Genomic DNA, 22,538 nt, shown 5'->3' with positions numbered 1-22,538 from the left:
CTCAAGAGTTCTGCATTTAGCATTCAGTGTTCATAGAGCAAGCCTGATATGAGTCAGCACCCACATGATATAGTAACTCTGCCTGGCATCCCTTGTGCTTTACCCTCTTCACAGAGAGTTGAATTCCAGAGTGCTGGAATTCCTAGGTTTATAGTAATTCATAAAGTCTAATTTAATGGAGCAGTGATTCTCAAGGTGTGACCCATGGACCTCTGGGGGTCCCAGAGACTCTTCTTAAAGACTGGAACGTCAAAACTATTTTTTGTAATAGGGGACTTCCTTGGCGGTCCAGTGGTTAAGACTCCACACTTCCACTGCATGGGGCACAGGTTCAATCCCTGGTCGGGGAACTAAGATCCCACATGCCACAAGGCACGGAAAAAAAATAAAATAAATAAAACTTAAAAAAAAAAACCCAGGGCTTCCCTGGTGGTGCAGTGGTTGAGAGTCCGCCTGCCAATGCAGGGGACACGGGTTCGTGCCCCGGCCTCAGAAGATGCCACATGCCGTGTAGCGGCTGGGCCTGTGAGCCATGGCCGCTGAGCCTGCGCGTCCGGAGCCCGTGCTCCGCAACGGGAGAGGCCACAACAGTGAGAGGCCCGCGTTCCGCAAAAAAAAAAAAAAAAAAAAAAAAAACCCACAAAACTATTTTTTATAATAGTAATAAAATATTATTTGCCTTTTTAATTGGGTTGATATTGGTACTAATAGAACAAAAGCAATGGGTAAAACATGCTGCTTTAGCACAAATAAGGTGGCATGAAACATACTAGTAGTTACTGTGTTCTTTACTACCCCACACTCACAGGAAAAGAAGAAAAAAAGCCAGTTTCACTTAAGAATGTCCTTAATGAAGCAGTTAAAATGATTAATTTTATTAAGCCTCAACCTTTGAATATGTCTTTTTAATATTCTGTGTAACAAAATGAGAAGTACACAGAAAGCATTTCTTCTGTATCTTGATTCAATGGTTATCCCAAGGAAGAGCATTTATACAACTGTGTGAGTGAAGAGTTGAATTAGATGCTTTATCCATAGAATACCACTTTTACTTGAAAGAACAACTGAAAGACAAACTATGATTATTCAGAGTTAGGTACTGACAGGCAACATGAATGAAAATGAATGAAGTGAGCCTCTTATTTCAAGGAAAACTGACAGTATTTCTTCCAAATTACAAAATTTCTCTCAAGCAAAAAGTAGAATTTTGGAAAACTTGTATCCAACACTCTTATCTTGATAGTTTTCCAATACAGATTTTTCTGATGAAATAGGTGGTGATATTAATGAATGTGATTTTCTGACATTGTACAATAAAACGAGTCAACATTTGGAAGATCTACAAAGCTCAGGGAACTAATGTTTTCTTAGTAGATCGTGCATGGGTAAAAAGATCCATCCAAAGTGAATTTCAATGATACAGTGTATAAAAAGTTCACTGATATGGTTTGAGATTCCTCACTACAACGAACCTTTAAGAAAATATTACTTGTTGAGTGTTGATGTAGTATCAGAGTAGAATAATCATAATCATCCAAAACATGTATTAAAATACTCTTCCTTTTAAAATTATATACCTGTGTGAGGCCTTATTTTTTACTTTAACCAAAATATAGCGTAACAATTGAATGCAGAAAGCAGATATTAGAATACAATTTCCACTAACCCAGACATTAAAGCTACTTGCAAATATGTAAAACAATACCTTTTTCTTACTTTGTTTTGAAAAATAGTTTTCATTAAAATGTATTTTTTATGTCAAAATGTATTTGGTTTACTTTTAGTTTTAAATGAATAAATATATATTTAAAATTTTTATTTTAATTTCTAACATGGTAAACATCAATAAATACAACCTACAGAAAGAAATCTCTTTGGGGACCTGAGATCAAAAAGTTTGAGAACTGCTGTAACAGAGAATAAATTGCATGCTTCCCTAAAAAGCTATACATTATTTATGAGTGAAATTGGATTTTCTTTCCTCTTTATTTCTCATAACATTTATACTAATATTTACATCACCTTAAAAGAAGTAGCATAACTTAAAAGCAATTCTGGGACAAAAAGCAGTTACAATGAACATAGCTACTGATACTACCTGCAGTATCAAAAATAAAGCTTACCATAAAAAACAAAGGCTATTTTCAAAATTAACCACTTACTTCTCCACCAAGAACTCTGGCCAGTAAGAAAATTGTTAATGAACCAAATATCCAAATGGTTATAATCCATGAGACCACCTTAAGAGAAAAAAAATTCATGCAGTTATTATCTGTGTACCAAATAAGCTGATAATTTCCCACGAACTCAATCCTCTACCATATATTTTGGTATACCCAACTTCAGGTCATAGAGAGTTTGGGTTCCCAGGTAAAACTTAATAAGAATATAAATGTGTAATGTAATTTTACATCCAAACTGAAAATTTAGCAATGATCAATTGCCTAAGGAAACCTTAGTATTTTATGATATATAATAAAAGAACTGCAAAGAAAGACCAAACTGTTGACTCCCAACCCCTGCTTTATAGCATTTTGGAAGGTAAATTCATCTGTGAAACAAGTTACCAGTCTTCTCAAGAGGTCTCTAAAATTTACATTAATTACACATTTATCCAAGTAATAGAATGTGGACGATACTTCACACAATTTTAACTCCTGAGACTTGACATAGTAATGATATATGCATATATTTCCAAGTTCTGTCTGCTTGGGGGGGTCTAGAAATAATGACACCCAGTAGCAACATAAGCACACTTATTGCCCAGATCGTGGTTTCTAAATATTCCCCAAAAGGCACTAGGACTCCCTAGAAAAATGACTGATTCTGGGCTGGGACAGGGACAATACAAGGTGAGCCCAGAACACTCTGTGGAGTCAGAAAGAAAGGAAGTACTCAAAAAAGATGGGGATATGGCAAAAGGATACAGAAGCTAACCTGAAGGCGCTCCCAATGGCTAAAACTGCAACAATCTGAGCAATAAAATAAATGACAGTATTGTATTATAGTCCAGAAAATAAAATAAATATCCATGAGTCCATACTGACAAAAATAAATGAATGATTAAGTAATGACAAAGAAGCATTCTATGGAGATAAGAATCTTCTGTTTTTAGCCTTAGAACACTTTGTTCAAATGAAAGATTATATAAAATAGATAAAATTCATATAGAGATGTTCTACATGAAGGGTTGGTGGTGGGTAGGAGACCAGACCCCCATTCAACTTCTTCAATGGTCCTTATACTTGCAACAGAATACTTGATATGAACTACTGATCCAAGGTAAATACTAATAGGACCAGTATTATATAACATTAAGGGTCTTGCTATGGAGAGAACACTCTGGATTATCTGGTGAGCACTAAATGTAATCACAACTGTCCTTTAAAAAAGGAGGCAGAGGGATATTTGACTACAGTAGAGAAGGCAATGTGACAAATGGAAACAGACTGCAGTGATGCAGCCAGAAGTCAAGGAATGTTGGCAGCCTCCAGACATGGGAAGAGGCAAGCAACAGACTGTCCTGGAGCCTCCAAAAGAACCAGCCCTGCTGACATTTTGATTTTAGCCCTTTAAGACTCAATTTGGGTTTCTGACTTTCAGAACTGTCAAAGAATAAATCTGCATTGTTTTAAGCCACTAAACTTGTGGAAATATGTTATAGTACAAAAGGAAACTAATTCATTTCCAAATCACTCTGTGGTAAAGAGTTATTTTTTACTCCCCTAAAGCCTTAAACTAGGGATGAGGGAATGATATGCATGTGCCATATTTTGATGATAGAGATAAAGCCTCTGAGAATAGGACAAAGTATTATATAAAAACAAAAACGGAATTCTTGTCATCATTTATTAAGAAGCTTACTTTAAAAAACAGAACTAAAAATGAATAAAAGATAAGAACATGAGTATTGTGTTTCAAACTCTTTATCCTTGGGAGAAATCAGAAAGGGTATGGGCAGCTGGGAGCAGTCCCAACCATTTTACCCACTTGCCATACAAATACTAATACTTTTTATGAGAATGATGATGTAGAAGAGTTTGGAAATCATTAATCCAAGGCACTCCCCACTTATTTAATTAAGAACAGCTTGTAGGGATAAACAAGTGAGAAATAATGGGTAAAGCTAAAGCATTTCTCAAACATGAAGTACTACAGTTAATATTTGGCTATTTTCAATTTTAAAACTCTTAAACTATTTAGAATTTGTGAAAAGTAAGATATACTTACCCTAAACTGTCCATATAATGATATCATGGAAAAGAAAAGAACAACAGCCAGAGGACCCCAAAAGTCAGGATTGTCTCTCACCACTTGCCTATTAAAACCAAGTGATGGCATTGGCATCAAAACACATCGAATTTTGTAGTAAATATCCTTTAGGTCGATATCCAATTCTTCCCTATAATTTTAAAATAAGAATTCTTAAAAAGCACACACTTCTGAATACTGAGACAGTTGCAGCAGAATTTAAGAAAAGTTTAAATATAACATTACAGTCACCACAGATCAACAAAACATTTGCATTTGAAGTACCACATTTCACTGGTTCCATGATGAACATTTTTATCATTTCAACATCTCTAAAGTTGGGATGCATCTCACAATAGCTGGTGTCTTACAACTGCTGTCAGTCTGGAGTGAAGCCAAGTGCTTCCAAGATCTGCCTTTCCTTTTGCCAGTCTCCTGGAGGCACTATCAACTTGGGACTTTAAATAAAATTCTCTGCTTGAGACTTTTTGGGACCGTACTGATAAATCAGACTGCAATCCTATATTCTCACAGACACTTTTTCTTCCAACACCCCACCCAGTGCCAAACAGACAAGCAAACTTCCTTGCTGTCTCTCTTTGTATGGTAGGTTATTTCTCATTTATCCTTACACTAAGGAGATAAGATAGCCCTTTGATGTCCTAGCTTTATGCTGTCTTAGGTACTTTTTCTGTTTTATCAATAAACGTGAAATAACTGCATCTTATAATCCATACCACCTTAGATTTGATGAAGTTCGGTATATTAACAGTTAAGAAACAGGATGTTTTAGCACTTGATCTACCAATAATTACTACAGAGAATAACTTGGTAATACCTTGATTTTACAAAGCTATAGGTTCTTCTTTCCAAAATTGTTAAATTCTTCACCTTTTTTCCCCAAGTGATACATAATCACTTAAAAATTTTCAAGTACTATGAAGAAAGTGAAAGTATCCCTATAGTCCTCCCAGTGGTAGCTCTAGAATTTCTATATAGGAGAGAGTTTGGAGGGGTAATCTTTTTGGAAATCTTAAACTGAACTTCCACAGCACGCACCCAAGCACCTTGCTTTTTTACTTACATTGTATGTTCACTTCAGATATCTATAGACCCAGGTAAGTCCTAACAGTTTGGAGTATATTTGTGTGTGATATAGGATTATGATTCTTTTAACTTTTGCCATTCAGTAGGTTAAAAATATTCTCTCATTATTTCAGTTTTACTAGTTACAGTTGACCTGGAACAACGTTGGGGTTATGGGTACCACCCTCAAAGATCCACATATAATTTTGACTCCCCCAAAACTTAACTAAAAGCCTACTGTTGACCAGAAGCCTTCCCAATCACATAAACAGTTGATTAACATATATTTTATATGTTACATGTACATCTACATATACTTTCTGCATTCATGACATACCTTTTTCTTAATTTTTTCGATACTTCTAGGCTGCATGGTTCGTCTGCGAGTTTTTTCACATTGTTGCAAACTCAAAAAAATTCCCAATGTATGTATTAAAAATAATCTATGTACAAGTAGACCTACACAGTTCAAACCTGTGTTGTTCAAGGGTCAACTATAACAGTAAAACTGAAAATAGCTAAAACTTTTGACCAAAAAGGTTAAGATTTTCTATACCTTCTTAAACAATACGAAAAAATACAATCATCCTACAGACTAGCTCTAAAAAACCAAAAAATACATATTATTTTTACATACAAGAGTGGCTTGTTATCTTCAGGGTCATCATCTTCAACTTCCAAAAGCCAGCCATATCCTCTTTGTCTCAGAAATGTAGTAGCTGTAGACTCTTTGATAAAATCTCCACCAAGGTTTAACTTGACATCTGGGGATGCTATTGAACCACTGAGATCTAAGGAGAAAAGAGGACAAAACTATAAACCAAGGTAAAATGTGTGAATCCTAACCAACACGAGCATATATCCAATTAAATAATTATCACTTGAAGATCTCTACATATGAACATCTGCTACTGTATACAATCTTTGTATTTTATAGTTGACAGTGATAAAAACAAGACAGCAGGCCCAAAATGGAGTCACTTATGCTAAGTATCATGTCACCAAACCAAGACTTAATTACAGTTTTGGCCTCTCCCAGAAACAGAACCTTAAACTAGTGAATCAGGAATCACCTGGTCAGCACTAGTGAAGTAATGTGCCTGAAAGACCCCTGCAATCTCCTAAAGGAAAGTGACCTTGCCATAACTAATCCACTTTTAGCTAGTATAACTTCCTTGTCCCACTTCCTTCTGCCTAAAGTCTTTCATTTTGTACAGCTCCTCAGAGCTCCTTTCTACCTGCAAATTGGAATGCTGCCCATTTCATGTATCACTGAATAAGCCAATAAAATCTTTAAAAGTTACTCAGTTGAATTTTTTTTCAGTAATGATATCTAAAAACCACTTTTTACTTTTACAACAAGAAAACGAAAACAAGAGAGGTGAATTCACATGAAAGGTTTCACATCTAACTAGCTAGCCTTGTACCAGAATCTAGACTTAAAACTGTAACTTTAAAATTTAAATGGAAGATATATACAAAATATATTACAGGATATCACTTTGTTTTTTTTGTTTGTTTGGTTGGGTTTGGTTTGGTTTTGGCTGCACTGCGAGGCTTGCGGGATCTTAGTTCCCCGACCAGGGACTGAACCCAGGCCCGGCAGCAAAAGCACGGAGTCCTAACCACTGGACCCCCAGGAACTCCCAACAGGATATCATCTCGGAGTCCCTTCATTATTATGTACATTATGTGCTTCAAAACAAAGTGATGTATAAATTCTCTTTAAAGGCATTACATATTTATATATACAAACCATTAGACATAATTATTTGCTAAAGGAAAACCGCAGATAACTTCCCTTACTTTTTCATATATTTATTCATACATTATTTCTTTTAAAACTAAATATCTATGCTAAGTGCCTCATATATTAATGCTTAGTTTTGGATAAATCTGACTAGTAAGAGTTTCCTACTATTTCAGCTAACTTTTTTCTTTATATAATTACATCATTTATCTTTAGTTTTGGCAAAATAAAGGTTGTTGGGTTTTTTTAGGTCAATTCTAAAAAGCAGTGAAGGGCTTCCCTGGTGGTGCAGTGGTTAAGAATCTGCCTGCCAATGCAGGGGACACGGGTTCGAGTCCTGGTCCAGGAAGATCCCACATGCTGCGGAGCAACTAAGCCCGTGCGCCACAACTACTGAGCCTGAGCTCTAGAGCCCGTGCACCACAACTACTGAGCCCGCATGCCACAACTACTGAAGCCCGCATGCCTAGAGCCCATGCTCTGCAACAAGAGAAGGCACCACAATAAGAAGCCTGCACACCACAACAAAGAGTAGCCCCCGCTTGCCGCAACTAGAGAAAGCCCGCGTGCAGCAACGAAGACCCAACGCAGCCAAAAATAAATAAATAAATAAATAAATAAATTTACATAGATAAAAAAAAAAGCAGTGAAGAGACTCTATTATCCACGTTACAAAATAAATTCCACTCACAGTCTGTACCAGTGCCTTAGAGGTTACAGATAATCACAGTAGTACATATGTCAAAATTTCTGGTCAAAAAAAAATTGGGACTAGTAAAGGACTTGCTTGAGGTCATACAGGAATTAATAAAAAAACACATTTGTAGGACCAGACAACATGCACTAGTAAACAACCATCAATGTTGTTAACTAGAAGTCAAAAGACTGGAGTGATACTTTAGAAAACAATTTCGGCAACAGCAAACCAGAACACTCAACACAGACTCTCCTTTCCTGGAGATCCTATACAGTAGAACGAAGAGCTTAATTTGCACATTACCCTAAATTCTAGGTTAGCTTTTGAGAACTGCCATTAAAAAATTCTGGCTTAAACTTCAATCAGTGAGTGGATCAATTATGAGTCACATAACGATCTGGTTCTGACAACTCCTGCAATTAATTATAATAAAGTTTGCATTCTGAAGCTAAGTCCTAGCTAAGCTACTAATTAATACAGCAAATCATTAATGCCTTCTGGTCTCCAGTTTCCTATTCAAAGTTCTTTCCAGGTTTAACATTACATGATTCTAAAAAGCTTTTATAGTTTAGTTAATTCATCTAGAGATAAAATGCAAGTACTTTTGAATTCACTGTCCTTCCCTACTTAAAGCTTAAAAATAGTCCCTATAGATGCTAATTGCCATAGAATCTTGTGATTAAAATATTCTCTCAAAATTACTTTCTGCTTCTTTGTCATACTCTAAGTTGAAAATGAAAGAGTTGAAACTTAACTAAAATTCTACTTCCAACAGGTACAAAGAGTGTCTTTCTTGATTTAACAAGAGGAAAACTTAGATCAGGAAGTCATTAGTAGAGCAGTGACATTAAAGGTTTTGGAATTATAAGGCAGGAAAGGACCTTAACAACTGTTCCCTGGCCTCTAGAAAAGACTGCAGTTAAAGTCCTTAATCTAAACCAAAAAAGGATATATAAATTATAGTGCTAAGGAGTGCTGTGAGAAAGAATTGTATATGTTTAGGAGTTTTTCATAGCAGGGATGCAGAACCTCAAAAAGACACCTTTAGCTTATAATTTTGTAGTGTTTTCCATTCTATGCAAAGAAGGAAAATATCATGGACATATGGTAGGAGAATGCTAGAAACAGCAGTCTGACAAACCATCCAGTTCCCCCAAGACACAATTACATGTGTTAAAAATAAAGCAACTGGGCTTCCCTGGTGGCGCAGTGGTTGAGAGTCCGCCTGCCCATGCAGGGGACGCGGGTTCGTGCCCCGGTCCGGGAGGATCCCACGTGCTGCGGAACGGCTGCGCCCGTGAGCCATGGCCGCTGGGCCTGTGCGTCCGGAGCCTGTGCTCCGCAAAGCGAGAGGCCGCAGCAGTGAGAGGCCCGTGTACCGCAAAAAAAATAAAATAAATAAAGCAACAGAAGGGCTTCCCTGGTGAGCCATGGCCGCTGAGCCTGCGCGTCCGGAGCTTGTGCTCCACAACGGGAGAGGCCACAACAGTGAGAGGCCCGCGTACAGCCAAAAAAAAAAGCAACAGAAAAGTAAAAAAACTCAGTAGTTAGCCTAACATGTGATCAAGCTAACAGGTAAAAAATAATGTCAGAAAACAATGAGAAATATTAAAAAAAAAATAAAGGGGGGGGGGGGTCACTCCAGGAGCACAGCTGTCTTACATTAAACCACGGTAAGAACCAGCTTGCTTGATCCTCAACTCTAGGACAGGTGTCCAGAATTATAAAACACTGATCTTAAATTAATCCTTTCTGACTACACTATAATATTCTTGTCATTTTCTAAGTAAAAAATAACATAAAGATAATAATAAATGTAAATGGTTTTAAGAGGAAATAATCTTTGAAAGAAATCTTAAAAATGTTTCCACTACTGTTTGGGTTCAGAGAGAGGAAAGAATATCAGTAAGTTTCAAGTTTTATTAAAAGCCACCTGGAAAAACTGCAGAACAAAACTTAACAGTAATCTTCCCTCCCTTTCAACTCAAGTGTATTACTGGGTGAGGGATCTTTTCTCTGAATCTTCTCCTCAGCCTGAGAACTTCACTTTGAAGAATTCAGTCAGTGTAGTATGAGAGTATACTCAGGGTGAGATTTACTGATCTGCCCCTACAAAAGTTCTAGATTTCTATGAAAGAAGAGTAATCTGCAATGAACATGAACATTTTGTTGGTACTTGCCAACTTCTTACATAACATGAATAAGTGTTTTCTTACTTAACAAGCAACCAAGAGCAAGGACAAAAATAATTCCATTTTATCTGAATGAAAATGAAATGAAATCCATGTGTGCTTAAATCTAAACCAGAATTGACTATTGTGCAACAAAATAAAACAAGCACATGTTTCATACTAAAGGGACAAATTCCACTGTTCCATTTTAGTTATAAAAACATTTTAATGCGTATATAGGCCAATGAAAGAGCTCAAGAAACCAACACAAGTATATAATGATTTTATAATTGCTAGACCTATATTGGAGTTGATTATGTTACTCCATGAGAAAAACTTTTAAAGCCTTGTATAAAATTGTGTCCTAGGTTTTATATATATATATATATATATTTATATATATATATATATACTTTTTAATTTTTTATTTATTTTTGGCGGTGTTGGGTCTTCATTGCTGCGCGCGGAAGCGCCTTCTTTAGTTGCGGTGCACAGGCTTCTCACTGCGGTGGCTTCTCTTGTTGCAGAGCACGGGCTCTAGGCACACGGGCTCAGCAGTTGTGGCTCACGGGCTTAGTTGCTCCGCGGCATGTGGGATCTTCCCAGATCAGGGCTCGAACCTGTGTCCCAGGCATTGGCAGGCGGATTCTTAACCACTGCACCACCAGGGAAGCCCCTAGGTTATATTTTTATTCATATCATTTTGGTTTACGATTTCAGTAGCTTTACTATTCAATATTGCCAGTTAATTTTCATATTGCACATAATATTAATTAAAATCAATTACATCTCCTGAGCCTACCTTTAGAAAAATCAAATCCCATTTTGGCATAAATCAGTTATCTAACAGAAATTTCTTTTATTTGCCTTATGAGTCTTTTAAGTTTTATTTTGAAATAATTATAGATTCACAGGAAGTTGCAGAGAGGTTATATGCACCCTTCACCCTGTTTCCCCCAATGGTACCATACCATCATACGTACTATCAAAACCAGGACACTGACACTGATACAGTTGATAGACCTTATTCAGATTTTACCAGTTTTAAGTGCACTTATTTGTGTGTATGTGTGTATAGTTCTATGCAATTTTACCACATTTATGGATTTGTGTAATGCCTTACAAGTTTAAAATTTATGAAAAGAAATAGATTAATTTTTTTAAAAGATAAATCTTGCTTAACTACCTTGTTTTCTTCCCAAGAAAGGTTGACTAAAAAGTCATTTTCAATTTTCAAACACAGAAGAAAAGCTATTCTTGCACCCATTATATATCATATATTGTACTTCTTGAGCACATTGTATAGAAGATACTTGTGATAATATCTATCTGGATATAATTTTTTAAAAATCAAGTAGGAAACTTTTAAAGAGGAAAAACTAAAGATTCCTCTATCAACACTACTAAATTATATTAGAAGTGACATCTTTCCTGGGGAGGGAGAATGTCACACAAAGTAGGCTAAATGGACACCTTAACAGAGTAACAGAAAATTATTGTTTACTCAAAAAAGCCTATTAACACAAAAATTATTGCATTATTATGTCTATAAATTACTGATCACAATAAAGTATTATGAGTTGTATATACTATCATTTTTATATAGGAGTGTCTTAGTCTGTTTAGGCTTCTATATAACAAAATACCATAGACTGGGTGGCTTATAAACAATAGAAATTTGTTTCTCACAGTTCTGGAGGTTGGAAGTCTAAAGTCAGAGTGTCAGCATGGTCAGGAAAGGGCTCTCTTCTGGCTAGCTGACTTCTCCTTGTGCCCTCACGCGGCAGAAACGGGTAGGGAGATCTGTGAAATCTTTTTTATAAGAGCACTAATCCCATTTATGAGGGCCCCATCCTCATGACCTAAGTACCTCCCAAAGGCTCCACTTCCCCACTGGGCATTAGGATTTCAACATATGAATTTTGGGGGACACAAACATTCAGACCATAAAAAGAGGTAAAAACACTGAGGAAGGCTGAGCTCAAAAAGCAATATATTGAGCCCAGTCCTCTTCTGTAGACTTATACAATCAAGTGTCAGTTTAACGTTGTAGTTATTTCAAAAGCATTTAAAACTCAATATTCCAAAACTGAATTCTTGATAGTTAAGGTCTTCCTCCAGTTTCTTATTTCAGTGAATAGTACCACTAATCCCATCCAGCACTGTAAACCAGAAGTTTAATTATCCTTGACAATTTCCTTCATTCACATGCTCCCCACACCATTCAACCACAACTAAATTCTATCACTTTTACCCCTAAATATTTTTTGAACCTGCCCACTTTTCTCCATTTCTACCACCTGCACCATGCTCGTGCAAACTAACATCTCCTGTCTGTATGACTATAATGGTCTACTAACTCCTCTCCCTAGTCATTCTCTTTCCAATCCATTCTCACCTATAGGCAGAAGAATATTTTTAAAATGCAAATCTTTCACTCTCCCGTTTAAAATCCTTCAGTGGCCTCCCACTACTTTTTCAGCTCAAATCTAACAATCTCTACATGCCCTATCTACTTCTCCAGAACAATTTTCTGCCTCCCTACCCACCGTGACCCTATGTTCTAGCCATATTAAGCCTCTCAGTTCTTTGAATGAACCAGGATCCCTTGTACCTCAGGGACTTTGTACCAGGCTGTCTCCCCTAACTTCAGATAATTAAATGCCACCCATTCTTCAGTTCCTAGATATACTTTGTTTTTAATATATAAATTTATTTATTTTATTTATTATTTTTGGCTGCACTGGGTCTTCGTTGCTGCGTGTGGGCTTTCTCTGGTTATGGCGAGCAGGGGCTACTCTTCCTTGTGGTGCAAGGGCTTCTCACTGCGGTGGCTTCTCTTGTTGCTGAGCACGGGCTCTAGGCAAGCAGGCTTCAGTAGTTGTGGCATGCGGGCTCAGTAGTTGTGGTGCACAGGCTTAGCTGCTCTGCGGCATGTGGGATCTTCCTGGACAAGGGCTCGAACCCGTGCCCCTTGCATTGGCAGGCGGACTCTCAACCACTGCACCACCAGGGAAGTCCCCTAGATATACCTATTTAAAGAAATTTTCCATGATCTTCCTGACTAGATTAGGTTCCTTTCATAGTCCCCTGGACTTTTCCTTCATAACATTTATCACTGTTTATAATAATGTATTTGTATGATTATTTGGATAATGTCTGTAAATTCGCTGATGGGAGGAACTAAGGTGTGTTTGTTGTAGTTTTGTTTTGAACATGTATCTCCAGTACCTATAACAGTGCCTGGCCCATAGTAGGCAACCAATAAATGTGTGCTGGTTGGATGAATTAATTAATATAAGGGCAAATAGTTCCACAGAGCTTATATCAAGAAGAGACATCAGAGGTTTTTAATAAAGTAAATATACAAAATCAGATTTGCATTGTGTAAACATAATCTTAGCTGCACTGTGGAGGGCTGATTTAAGTGGGGGAGAGATTTGAGGAGGGAGTATGGTCAGCAAAAAGTATAGATGAGAAATGGAAAGGACTTGAACTAAGGCAATGTCAGTAGAAAGGGAAGGACAGATTAATTACATAGCTATTCTGGAACTATTCTGAAATAATTTGATGACCAACTGAATATGAGAAAGTGAGAGAGAGACTAGAGACAAGTTTCTGGCCTTTGGCAAAAGGAACTATATCACAAACAATAAGTCATTTTCACTTTAGTACCTTTCTCACTTTCAACATTGGTTAATTAATCCACCAATAAATATTTAAGGATTACTTATTTCTATAATGCCCTGAGAGTGATATAAAGAAGTGAGATACTTCAAGGAGTTCAAAATCCAACTGACAGTATATCCAAGCAATGGAATTTTATTCAGCCAGAAAAGGAATGAGTTACTGATTCATGCTGTAACATGAATGAACCTTGAAAGCATTATGCTGAGTGAAAGAAACCAGTCACAGAAGGTCACATATTGTATTACCCCATTTACATGAAATATCCAGAATAAGCAAGTCGATAGAGACAGAAAGTAGATTAGCGGTTGCCAGGGACTGGAAGGCAGGGAGGGAATAGAGAGTGACTGAAAATGGGTACAGGGTTTCTTTTTGGAGTGCTGAATATGATACAAAACCCTACTAGTACTGTAAAACACACTCTTGTGTAGGTAAATGACAATGCCTATTGCCAACAGATCATAGGTGCCATAGGAGTAAAGAGACCTAAGCTATCAAAGAGGTGGTCAGGAAGGCTATGTGGAAGTAGAACTGGAATCTGGCCATGAGAGATAAGTGGATGAGCAGAGAAGGAATAAGAAATCATTCCAAAGATGGGAGAAAATATCTGCAAATGATGCGACTAACAAGGCCTTAATCTCCAAAATATACAAACAGCTCATGAGGCTCACTATCAAAAAAACAAACAACCCAACTGAAAAATGGGCAGAAGACCTTAATAGACACTTTTCCAAAGAAGACACACAGATGGCCAGTAGGCACATGAAAAGATGCTCAACATCACTAATTATTAGAGAAATGCAAATCAAAACTACAGTGAGGTACCACCTCACACCAGTCAGAATGGCCATCATTAAAAAGTCTACAAATAACAAATGCTGGAGAGAGTGTGGAGAAAAGGGAACCCTCCTACACTGCTGGTGGGTATGTAAGTTGGTGCAGCCACTATGGAACAGTGTGGAGGTTCCTCAGAAAACTAAAAATAGAATTACCATATGATCCAGCAATCCCACTCCTGGGTATATATCCGCACAAAACTGTAATTCAAAAAGATACATGCTGGGACTTCCCTGGCAGTCCAGTGGTTAAGACTTCGCCTTGCAATGCAGAGGGTGCAGGTTCGATCCCTGGTCAAGGAGCTAAGATCCCACATGCCTTGGGGCCAAAAAAACAAAACATAAAACCGAAACAATATTGTAACAAATTCAATAAAGACTTTAAAAATAGTCCACATTAAAAAATCTTAAAAAAAAAAAAAGATACATGCACCCCTATGTTCATAGCAGCACTATTCACAACAGCCAAAACATGGAAACAACCTAAATGTCCATGGATAGATGAATGGATAAAGAAGATGAGGTACATATATACAATGGAATACTACTCAGCCATAAAAAAGAATGAAATCATGCCATTTGTAGCAACATGGATACAACTAGAGATTATCATACTAAGTGAAGTAAGTCAGAAAGAGAAAGACAAATACCATATGATATCACTTTTATGTGGAATCTAAAATATGGCACAAATGAACCTATCTACAAAACAGAAACAGACTCTCAGACACAGAGAACAGACTGGTTGCCAAGGGGGAGAGGGGTGAGGGAGAAAAGGACTGGGAGTTTGGGATTAGCAGATGTAAACTATTATATATAGTATGGATAAATAACAATATCCTACTAGCACAGGGAACTGTATTCAATAACCTGTAATAAACCATAATGGAAAAGAATATTAAAAAGAATGTCTACATGTGTATAACTGAGTCACTCTGCTGTACAGCAGAGACTAGCACAACATTATAAATCAACTATTCTTCAATAAAAAAGAAATAAAAATTTTAAAAATAATAAAGAAATCATTCCAAGGAAAAGAAAGGGCAGAGACAAAGGCATGGAAGCCCAAGGCTTATAAAAGGCACAGAGTTCAAAAGTTGTGGAAGATAGGTTGGGGACAAAGTGTTAAGAGAATAAATATCAGGCAAAAAAACCCTAATATTTTTAAACTTGTCTTTATAGGTAAGTGTTTCTTTATGCATGTTCTGTGGAATCTGGATCCTATGAGTTGCCCTCTACAAAAAGCTTTTGATATTCACTAAGTTTGGAAAACCCTGCATACTACAACCTCCATTTGGAGTTTCAGAACTAATATTGTCATATTAAAGGCTCTGGGAATTCTGCATTAAGGAAACTGGTTTAACTTAGCTTAACACATTATTTACCCAATTTTTGTCATGCAACCTTTCCCCTTTGGGAAATACTCCTGAAGGTCCTTCTGTAGAGATAGGAAGCAAGTCAAGTTCCAGCAGAATGGTAGGAATTGCTGGATGCTGAGGAAACAGGAAATAAGAGATAGTTTAGCTGTGAAAGTAAGGAAAAAGGGAAGTAGTAGATTTAATTAAAAATTCTGTCAATTAGGAGGGGACCTGTGAGTGATGATCGTGATGGAAGAAACAGAGGAGAAATAAAAAATGCTAGAGAGAAAAACAAAGAAAGGTTCCAAAAGAGGCAAGAAGATATGCGAATAAAAGCACTAGTAGAGACTTATCCTTGGAAAGGAAGAAAGGTTTCCTTTAAGATTTGGAGGAAAGATGAATGTTTTGATATACATAAAATGATCATTAGAGGGAGAAAAATATGAGGACGGGAAAATGGCTATTGGGTGGCTTAGATCATCTTTCTTGGTTAGTTGTCTCTGTTCACGCCCTTTCCAACCACTTGTTGGACTTCTGTTGAATTAGTGTTGGCTTCAGTTCTAGCAGCACAACACCTTTATCTTAATCAAAAAGTATCATGTAGTCATCGAACATTTATTAAGTTCCTGCTATATACCAGGCTCTGTGCTAGGCAGTGGGTATGATACTGGTAGACAGTAAAACACAGCTTCTAACCCCAAGGGGCTCATGGTCTAAATCAGCATTGTTTTAGGTCTGTGAAGATTGAGAAGTATAAAATACAGGGACTGCTTCGACCAATTATTGCATTTGCATAATTTATAAGTGAATGCTCTTCCCTTTTTTCAACCTGAAGAACTCCTTTTCCTTCAAAATGTACCTCATCTGTCTCTGAAGACTTCCTTGATCCCTTCCTGCAGTTAACCACTTCCACCTTTGAACCTCTTTTTTTTTTCAATTAATTAATTAATTTATTTATTTTTGGCTGCACTGGGTCTTCGTTGCTGTGCGCGGGCTTTCTCCAGTTGTGGTGAGTGGGGGCTACTCTTCACTGTGGTGCACGGGCCTCTCATTGCAGTGGCTTCTCTTGTTGCGGAGCACGGGCTCTAGGTGCGTGGGCTTCAGTAGTTGTGGCACGTGGGCTCAGCAGTTGTGGCTCATGGGCTCTAGAGAGCAGGCTCAGTAGTTGTGGCACACGAGCTTAGTTGCTCCACAGCTTGTGGGATCTTCCCGGACCAGGGCTCAAACCCATGTCCCCTGCGTTGGCAGGCGGATTCTTAACCACTGAGCCACTGGGGAAGTTCCTGAACCTCCTTTTTATAGCATTTATTATGTATGATGAATTCTTTAAAATCCCATTCTTATTAAGCCATTTCTTGGTTAGGGACTTCCTCATATACAGTCCCTTGCATATGGACATACTCCATCCTACATATACAAAACATTACCTATCTTTCAAATTTTGGCAAAATATGACCAATATTAAATTGTCCCTGATCTTCTAGCTATAAAAAATTTCCTCCTCTTTTTGTTGATCTTTCATAATATTCTAAATCAGTGCCTCTCAAGCTTTAATGTGCTTATGAATCACTTAAGGATGATCTTGTCAAAATGTAAATTATGATTAAGGCAGATTCTGCATTACGAGAGCCCAGTAATGCCAATGCTGCTGGTCTGTGGAAATAAAGCAGGCAAAGAACTACTTATTTGTGTGACACAAAATAAAGTCAAAGGACTGTCTTAAAGACGTCTATATTATACTTAATGGTATCATTACTTTTTTTTTTTTTTTGGCTGCGTTTGGTCTTCATTTCTATGTGCGGGCTTTCTCTAGTTGTGGTGAGTAGGGACTACTCTTCGTTGTGGTGCGCGGGCTTCTCATTGCGGTGGTACATTCTTGCATTTATACACATGCATTTCATTACTGCTTTTGGATGTAGTTTTACACCACAGAACTGAATATAAAGTCTGGATTTCATTATTCATTTATTTATTCATTTACTAGCTTATTCACATAGTCTACGTTCTTTTTTTTTTTTTTAGTCTACGTTCTTTTAACTTGTACTTATGGACCTTGCTTTTATACACGTTACCTTAAGTAATTTTCACAATATTCTTATAAGTGTGATTTTCGTTTTATGGATGAAAATGTGAGTTTATAGAAGCTATGTAATTTGGCCAATATCACATAGCTTCTGTAAGAGTCAGAACTTTAACTGAAGTCTTCTGGCTCTAAACCAGTAACTTTTTAGTTATACCATCCAAAATGTGCTAGGTTTTATAGTCCCAAGTATCAATGTCATAGGAGATAAAAGAAAGCAGAAATCATTTATTCCTTCAACAAACAATTACTTTGTGATGTTAATATTCTGGGTTCTGTGCTAAGTGCTGCGATATAGAAAAAATTAGGGACATTTCTGTTTCTGAGGAACAGTTAAGCAAAGTTTCAGCAAGAAAGGAGTATTTGAATTCAGCCTTAAGTTTCATCTTGGGGGTTTCCCTGGTGGCACAGTGGTTGAGAGTCCGCCTGCCGATGTAGGGGACACGGGTTCGTTCCCCGGTCCAGGAGGATCCCACATGCCGCAGAGCGGCTGGGCCCGTGAGCCATGGCCGCTGAGCCTGCGCGTCCAGAGCCTGTGCTCCGCAATGGGAGAGGGCCACAACAGTGAGAGGCCCGCATACCGCAAAAAAAAAAAAAAAAAAAAAAAAGTTTCATCTTGGGGTACGAAGGAGAAAAGCATTCTAAGCATGAGGACCTTGATACACATAGGTTTGGAGACAAACACCAAGGCACATTTTAAAACAAAGGACATGTACAAATTAGTAATGATAAGTATCACTGAGAAAGAGACTTGGACAGAATCTAGAAGCAAGGTATACAATAAAACCTCTACAAGCTAAAAACATCCATGGTTAGATAAACACCGTAAGAGGGGAAAAGCAAGAATTTACGTGACACGCTTAGAAACTAGAGAAGAAACTTGGTGTTGCAGAGTCAAATGTTTATGTTAGAGAACAGTAAAAAAATAACCGTGGCACCAATTAATAATGAAATCCAAAGCAGCAGCAACACTGCTAACAAATACTGAGCACTTAACTCTTCTAGGTGTACTAAGTGCTTTGCATTTGCAAAATGTTTGAGCACTTGGGTATTATTATTCTCATTTTATGTATACGAAAACTGAGGTTAAGAGAGATTAAGTAACCTGCCCAACATCACAAAGATAGTAATTGGTAAAGACAGGATGCAAATCCAGGACTCTATACTTCAGATACATTTTTCAGTTTACAAAAATATATGTCAGACTCATCATGGTTTAGTATAAAGAAATCTTAGGAAACAGAACGCTAGCTCTTAATTCCAGATCCTTCATGTGGAGGTTACTGAACTTCTCTAAGCCTCAGGTTCACTAGACCTAGAGTCTGTCATACAGAGTGAAGTAAGTCAGAAAGAGAAAGACAAATACCGTATGATAACACATATATATGGAATTTAAGAAAAAAAAATGTCATGAACAACCTAGGGGTAAGACAGGAATAAAGACACAGACCTACTGGAGAACGGACTTGAGGATATGGGGAGGGGGAAGGGTGAGCTGTGACAAAGCGAGAGAGAGGCATGGACATGTATACACTACCAAAGGTAAGGTAGATAGCTAGTGGGAAGCAGCCGCATAGCACAGGGATATAAGCTCCGTGCTTTGTGACCGCCTGGAGGGGTGGGATAAGGAGGGTGGGAGGGAGGGAGACGCAAGAGGGAAGAGATATGGGAACATATGTGTATGTATAACTGATTCACTTTGTTATAAAGCAGAAACTAACACACCATTGTAAAGCAATTATACCCCAATAAAGATGTTAAAAAAAAAAACACAGGAATAAAAAAGCTCAGCAGGATTCTTAGAAAGATCAAACAAGCCGTTTGCTTAAAATACTGTAAATTTAAACTGTATAATGTTATAAACTTGAGGGTATTATTATACAAATATCTATCCTTGTCTGTATATCCCTGGATATACAGGGAGTCTATACAATCTTGGAGGCTATACGGAGAAGTCTGAATAAATCTTACGGATTTTACTTATTCCAGGTTTCTTGGTTTAATATATGGAGTCAATGGATTAGCTTGCTATATTACTGTCAGATTTCTTAGGCATATTTAAGAAAGGTAATTCCTGGAGGAAGTGGGGGTATTAGAACTATAAACACAGATATATAAGTCTGAACAAACATCAGGTTGTGATACTCAATTTTTTGTGTATACAGACAATTTTTCCTTAAAGTCTGGAAAACTATGGTTGGTTATTCCTCCCCAAGCACTAGGCTACCAAATGTAGATGAAACAAACTAAAATATTTTGGGTTGCTATATTTCACCAAATTTCCATATTACATTTAAATGTATCAGCTATGTTCTCTATGATAAAAATTGTATTTTGCATTTTAATATAACCAAAACTACAGTACTATTTTTGTTTTTAAACAACGCCATTCAAAAACCAATACGAGGAAAGCAAAACAGAAAAAGGGAAAGCAAGCTATATTAACTGATGCATTACAAAACTCGATTTCTCAGGAAACACACTAGGTCCTTCTCTAGAATGAAATTTCTATAGTTAAGTATAACTTATTTTTCCATATCCAGCACTTAAGTCTGGTCACTGGAAAATTACTGGTATACTGGTATACAAAGTCTAACAAAAGTAGCAGAGAAAGATTTCAGTTACAAAGAGTCTGGTAAAGTACAGAGGAAAACAAATTCTCCCGTGCTGTAGAAAAATCTCTCCATCACAAATGCTTCCTCAAAACAGTACATAAGGAAATCTGGAAAGCAACTGAAACTTCTTGTAATCCAGCTGGGTGTTCCCAAATATATCTGGGTCTACTTCTCTGAATATTGAGGTCAAACACCATAAAATAGGAGGAAAACTGTAACGTTGGCAAGATACCAGGTTCCATAAAACCCACAAACTCCTCGAGGGAAGTTAGTATTAGCAGCGCCTAATTTAATCTCAGCAAAAAGTTATGTGCTGATAAATAACAAAGCAACAAGCTATCGTTCCTCGTTCTCATTCTTTGACACCTAGCCCGGCCAATCTAACCATCCCTTTCTGAGCAATGCCAAGTCACTTTAGAAATAAAATCTTGGGGTCCCGTGGGTGCCCTCGAGGTGGGTAAGTTCGCCAGAAAAACCTGCCACCAGACGGTGTAGCGAAAACCAGAAGCTGACCGAGTCACTTGGAAAGTTCCCCACACCCCACTCTCGGCCACTCGGGCCTCTGGGAAGGCCCGGCGGGAGCAGAGGGCTCGAGTCCCCCATGGGTCAGCTTCTTGCCCGTCCCCACCGGGCCACAACCGCCTCGGCCCCAGAAAGACACTGCCGCGTCCGCCCGGCGTCCCCCAGGGCGACTCACGGGGCTCACTCTCACCTTCCGCGTCTGCTGAGGAGACAAAGGTGAAGTCCCCGTTAGTGGGGGAATACGCAGGGGGAGGGCCCGGCGGCTGCATCTCGCGGCCCCACCGAGCCCGCGGCGGAGGAGGAGGCTGTGGCTGGGCCCAGGCCCCAAGGCGGCCGCGGCACCGACCAGCTCGCGCGCCCGACGGCGCGACCCGCGAGCCGAGATATGTAGGCTGGGAACGAGGCCGGAGACGAGCGCAGCTGGCCGGGGGGCTGCCCCTGAGGGTCCCCCACCAAAGTCCTCTCGGTGGCTGCCGCCCAGAAACCACAAAGCCGGCGCCCTGACAGGACCATAACAGTGACAGCGTCGCTGCGATTGGCTCTTTGTAATGTACTCGCCCATTGGCTCCCGGAGGAAGGTTCTGATTGGCTCTCCCTGTTGTTGATTCCGGAAGTTTACCCAGGACAGGAAGTTCACTTGTAATTCGTGGAAAGCTCGAGCTTCCCGCTGATTTTTGTTTCCGTTAAGTCTATTCTCTTGTGGCCTTTCTTTATTTCCTCTGCTTTTGTTAACTGGGCGGGTTAAAGAATTTTAGAACAGGGAGTGTTTTTAGAGGTCAGCATTGGTCCGCACCGGTCCAAGATCCCAAGATTCCGTTTACCTTAGTCATTAATTAATTGTATAGTATCTTAACTTAAATTATATATCATCTCTGAGACTCAGTTTCCTCATCTGGGAAATGAAGGGGGCTGGATTGGACTAATAAAAAAGAAGATAAACTGTAAATTGCCACCCAAAGACTAGGGCTGTAGTCAAGCCACATTCCTTTATGAGGGAGGTAATTGAGGCCAGAAAAGGTGAAGAAGGAACAGAAGTACCTAAATCTTCTGAATTCTAGTCCAATGCCCTTTTCTTTCTTTCTTTCTTTTTATAAACTTATTTATTTATTTATTTTTGTCTGTGTTTGGTCTTCGTTGCTGAGTGCGGGCTTTCTCTAGTTGCAGCGAGCCGGGACTGCTCTTCGTTGTGGTGCGGGGACTTCTCATTGGGTGGCTTCTCTTGTTGCGGAGCACGGCTCTAGGCACGCAGGCTCAGTAGTTGCGGCACATGGGCTCAGTAGTTGTGGCTCACGGGCTTCGTTTCTCCGTGGCATGTGGGATCTTCCTGGACCAGGGTTCGAACCCGTGTCCCCTGCATTGGCAGGAGGATTTTTAACCACTGCGTCACCAGGGAAGTCCCCAATGCTGTTTTCACTACAAGGTCCTGTCTGCTGATAAACTTACAAATCCATCTAATTTTTGAAGTTTTAAAATAGATATACTTAA

The 22,538-nt window shown here is 38.4% G+C and overlaps 1 protein-coding gene across 1 annotated transcript in view; it reads right to left on the bottom strand.

Moving 5' to 3' along the window:
- Positions 1–21,552, bottom strand: part of YIPF4 (Yip1 domain family member 4) — a 29,402-nt gene extending 7,850 nt beyond the window's left edge. Inside the window, exons 1-4 of the mRNA XM_082672326.1 lie at positions 21,244–21,552; positions 5,975–6,128; positions 4,231–4,402; positions 2,163–2,240 (exon numbers count right to left, since the gene is read on the bottom strand). Of these exons, the coding sequence (XP_082528452.1) occupies positions 2,163–2,240; positions 4,231–4,402; positions 5,975–6,128; positions 21,244–21,322 (483 nt within the window). The 5' untranslated portion in view covers positions 21,323–21,552. The remainder of the gene's footprint in view (positions 1–2,162; positions 2,241–4,230; positions 4,403–5,974; positions 6,129–21,243) is intronic.
- Positions 21,553–22,538: the final 986 nt, after the last annotated feature.

The sequence above is a fragment of the Grampus griseus genome (assembly GCF_964374135.1).
Source record: "Grampus griseus genome assembly, chromosome: 15".
NCBI lineage: Eukaryota > Metazoa > Chordata > Mammalia > Artiodactyla > Delphinidae > Grampus > Grampus griseus.
This window is presented reverse-complemented; position numbering and strand designations above follow the sequence as displayed.